Source organism: Cyanistes caeruleus, unplaced genomic scaffold (genome assembly GCF_971803275.1).
Source record: "Cyanistes caeruleus unplaced genomic scaffold, bCyaCae1.hap1.1 HAP1_SCAFFOLD_101, whole genome shotgun sequence".
NCBI lineage: Eukaryota > Metazoa > Chordata > Aves > Passeriformes > Paridae > Cyanistes > Cyanistes caeruleus.
Window position 1 is genome coordinate 542946 of NW_028255903.1, and position 4547 is coordinate 547492.

The following is a 4547-nucleotide window of genomic DNA, read 5'->3' on the forward strand; positions in this document are numbered from 1 at the left end:
GTCTGGGACTCCGCAGCCCCTCATCCCTTCACGGCCTCCCAGCACCCCGTGCCCTCAGGGGCTCCCCCAGCCTGGCCCGGCAGCAGCGCCGCAGCCCCACAGGAGCTCCAGCAGCTCCTCAGCCATCACGGCAGCAACACACGGGCAGCAGGACACAGATGGCGCTTCCTGCCTGCCACAGGGCTTGTGGCTTCAGCACAACCACCAAAGGCCAAGGGGCTTCTGGCCATTTCCCCTGCACACTGCACGCCCCGGCAGGTTGCTGAACACAAGAACCCTTTTCTCTCTCTTCCCCTATGCCCCACACAACCTGGGCAGCAAAAGAAAGGTCTTGGGACTCTTGTGGTTTATAACATATCCTATATTATTTACATACTAGATGGAAACGAAACGAAGAAAAGAATAATCTCTATGAAAAAAAAAATAACAGATGGCCCATGTGGCCCCAGAAGACAGAGCCTCTCAGCCCTAACATATCCTATATTACTTACATACTAAAAAGAAGAGAAAATAGGAAAATAACAACCCTTATGAAATAAACAATCCTGGCTGGCCCATGTGGCCCCAGAAGACAGAGCCTCTCAGGTCAGCGCTGACCACATCTCCAGCAGCGCAGCCAGCCCAAGCCCGACAGACGAGGCCGTGTCCTCCATGCCCTGAGGATTTGGTCTTGCATCCTCTGCAGGATGGAATATCGGGCACTCTGGATGGCCCGGAGGACATACAGCGTTTCAAGTGCCAGGTCTGACACGGCACAGCTTCTGTCCTCCGTCAGGTGTTCGAGGGCTGCAAGAGAGACGAACAGAGCTACGGTCAGACCCCAGAGCTGTGGGGGCCCAGCGAGAGCCCCCTGCCAGGGCCATGCCAGCCGGCTCTTGCCTTGGCCAGGAGGGAGCAGGGACCAAGGGGGTCAGCCCGAAGCTGCTGGCCACAAATGCCCCACGTGGCCCTGAAATCTCACTGTGCTCTGCCCACGCCGCCCCTCATCGGGACAGGGAGCAGAGCCCTCCACAGCCTGGCCAGGGCTGCAGCTGCCCCCGACAGCCAACACTGTCAGCCTGCTGCCGTGGCTCACCTCTGCACAACACCTGGAGCTCTGCCTGCTGCCCCCTCAGCTGCTCCCCGGCCATCCCTGAGAACACAGAGCCTGTCAGGGTCCCAGCAGCACAGCTCCCTGCCAGCGGCGCTGCCAGCCCTGTGGCCACACGGCCTCCTGCCCCGGCAGGGCTCAGCCCGGGCCCTTGCCGCATCCTGACTCAGCCCAAGGGCACGGCTGCCAGAGGCCGGCAGCAGCAGCCCCGAGGGCAGCCGGGGCTCCAGGGCGCCGGGCCCGGGTGCCGCTGCCGGGGCAGCAGCCGGGGCTGGGGCCGAGCTGCGGCGGGGCGGGGAGGGAGCCCGGGCTCGGGACTCACCGATGACCCTGATGGCCGCCGCTCGCAGGGTCTCCTGTGGGTCCTGCAGGTACTGCAGGGCCCGGCGCAGGTGCTCGGCCAAGGGGATCCTGTGGTCTGCCAGCTGGAGAGAGCGGCAGGAGGGAAGGGTTGGCGCGGGCTCTGCCCCTCGGCGGGGCGCTGCTGCCTGCGGCTAGCCCCGGCCTCCCGTGCCCGGCCAGCCCTGAGGCCCGGCCAGCAGCCGCTGGCGCCGGGCTCTGGAGGGGGCAGAGGGCCGGCTGCTGCCCGGGGAGCCGCGGTGCCGGCCCGGCCCGCAGCCCCGCTGGGCCGGGGCTCCATCGGCACCCGGCTCGGGGCCACAGGGGGCTGGAGAAGAAGCCGTGCGGACCCCGGGTGCAGCAGTGGGCAGGGGCACAGCTGCCAGCCCCACACACTGAGCACCGGGGCCAGGGGGCTTCTGTAGCTTGAGGCTGGGACTTCCAGGCTGTCCTTACCACGAGCTTAGCAAACTTCCACAGCTTCTCCTTCCTCACAGCTTTCTCCAGGTCTGGCCTCTTCAGGAAGTCAGCCGCGCGAAGGAGCGTTGTCCGAGAGGCCTGGGGAGCAGCAGAGAGCCGCAAATGGCCCCACAAGGCAGGGCACAGGAGTGTCCCAGTGCCAAGGGCTGGAGGAGGCTGCAGCCTGCAAGCCTGCGTCAGGGCAGGAGGCAGCTGAGCCCCCTGCCAAGGCGCAGCAGCAGCCCAGGAGTCCTCACCTCTGCCACATGCCGATTCTCATCTTGGCAGTGGAAAAAGAGTGGGAGCAGGCTCTGGTACACTCGTTCCTTCAGGGGCTTTCTTCCTTCTTCTTCTGCTGAAGACATCACTCTTCGAAGGAGAGACATGGAGAGCAGCTGCACCTGGCTATCAGGCTGTATGAAAGGAAGGAAGGAAAAATGACCTTATCATTGGCTTCTTATGGCCCACATCGGCACAGGTCTGCAAATGCACAGGGCACAAAGTGTCCGGGCAGCAGGCAGTGGCTGTGGCTGGGGCACAGAGCCTTACATTGTCCAGGAGTTTCAGGAGCGGCTCAGCCAGCTGCAGGGCCCTGCGCCAGGATATTGGGATGTCTTCTTTCAGGAAAATATGGCTCAGAAGAGCAGTGCTCATCCTGGCCACATCACTGTCCAAGTCCCACAGGAGGTGCACTAGTCTTCCTGTCAGGCTCTGAATTCTTTCGGCCTGTGCAGAACACAAGTGTGTGAAAGCCCGGGCAGCTGCCGCAGGGCCCAGAGGCCAAAGGGCTGTCCCAAAGCACTCGGGCAGCTGAAGCAGGAGGCAGGAGAGCTGCAAGGAGCTGCCTCAGCGCCCAAGGCAAAGGCCAGCCAAGGCCAAGTGACAGCATTGCCCAGCCTCATGCTGCCCACACGGCCTCAGCTGCTGCCCCCTTCTCACCATGGAGGGACGGTCCTTTAGCAGGAGGAGAGCCCTGAGAACCTGGTGATGCATCTCTGTGGAATTGTACCACAGGTACTTATACAAGATCTCCATTAGGCTGTCACCACAGTCACTCAAGTCCAGGCAATCTAGGAGCTGAAAGGCACAGGGCAGTGAGAGGGGAGCCGGCCGGCAGGAGCCTGGAAGTGCGCAGGGCTGGGCCCAGGCAGCAGCACAGGGCGCGGGTGCCATCCCAGGCAGCTGTGGCTGTGCCAGGGGACAGGGCTGGCAGGGAGCTGAGCGAGGTAGTGCTGGCCATCAGGCTCACCTCCACAAGGAATGCCATGGCAGAGACATCCCAGAGTGGCAACGGTTTGCTGAGCACCTCAAGCAGGTAGCTTAAGATGCTTTTGCACAAGTGGGCAGATGCACGGCGCATTACCCTGGAAGGCGGAAAATGGCAGAAAGAGTCTCAGCAAGGGTGCGAAAAGCCTCTCCCAGGACTGACTGACACAGTTGTCCTATTGCCCCAGCACCCTGTGAGGCGATTTGGGCCCTTGAGATGTGGCTGCTCCTGGACAGGTTCCTCTCGCAGCCTTTTGCAGTCTCCTTGGCCATCCCTCGGTGACGAGGCCCTCAGGCCCATGGCCACGTGGACTGTGGGGGGGCATCCCGGGCAGGGGGCACAAATGCCAGAGGCAGTGGGGAGAAGGGGGGCTCACCTGGCCAGCAGACCCACGGCATAGTGGTGGGTGTCAGCACAGAGCAGCGTGTCCCAGCCACGCTTGCGTTCCATTGCCACCACCACATGCTCCAAGTGGAGACTGCAGAGCAGGGCCTTCAGGGTCTGCACTGCAAACCTGTGTGCACAGCAAAGCCCAGGTGACGCTGGGAGCGCTGGCTCAGAGGCTGGGGAAGTGGCAGGGACAGGAGGAGTGGCATGGAGCACCTGTTGGGGCTGGTGGAGAGGCCGTGTTGCTCCTGGCATTCCTTCCAGAAGGTATGGACGTCCTCTGTCATATACAAAGTACTGAAGTACATTTGGAAGAGCAGATGCACGAAGAGGCGGGGGAAATAGACTGTGAGGATCTGTGGGCAACAGGGCCCCTGGAGGATCTTCCACATCACCAGAGTTGCCTGCAGAGGACAAAGCAGCCCGAGACAGCGCTCAGTGCCGGGGCGTCCGTGTGGCAGGGCCTGAGCATGGCAGGGAGAGGCCGGGGGAGACACGGGGAGCAGCGGGCCTGGTGGCCCTGAAGCTGCCCCTAGGCCAGGTTTGTGGCCAGTGCCTGAAGCAGGGAGATGCAGTGGGGGAAGGAGGCAACAGAGCTGCTGGAGAGGCGGCCGGCCTTGCGGTGAGCAAAGGCCAGCTCCAGAAACTCACAGTCAGGGAAAAGACAGCCGTCTTGTCCCCATCAGAGGTGCCCAGGTTTTTCTGCGGCCAGCTCCCCACCACATTGATGAGGAGCGGTGTCACTTCCTCTGAAATCCAGGGCGAGAGCAAGATGGTCGTCCACATGGCCATAGCAGCTCTGCGGGGTCAGACACAGCACCGTGGGCTGGGCAGCAGCGGGGAGCTGAGCTGGCCGCCAGCTCTGCCTGTGCCCACTGGCCCTGAGCGGCAGCAGCAGCCAGGCAGCCCAGCCCTGTGGGGACAGGCCCCTGAGGGGCAGGATGGCAGCACGGCAGCGGGCTCGGGGGCCAACTTTGTAGCAGGGCTGGCAAAGGGAGCAGCCAG

General features: G+C 63.0%; 1 protein-coding gene across 1 annotated transcript; it reads right to left on the reverse strand.

Moving 5' to 3' along the window:
- Window positions 1-2345: 2345 nt before the first annotated feature.
- Window positions 2346-3834, reverse strand: LOC147646326 (maestro heat-like repeat-containing protein family member 7). Its single transcript, XM_086873585.1, has 5 exons — window positions 3759-3834; window positions 3532-3669; window positions 3138-3252; window positions 2800-2965; window positions 2346-2368 (listed from the first exon to the last, which is right to left on the reverse strand). Exons 1-5 carry the CDS (start codon window positions 3827-3829, stop codon window positions 2346-2348), a joined length of 513 nt encoding a protein of 170 aa, XP_086729711.1. The 5' UTR covers window positions 3830-3834.
- Between the last annotated feature and the right edge of the window lie 713 nt (window positions 3835-4547).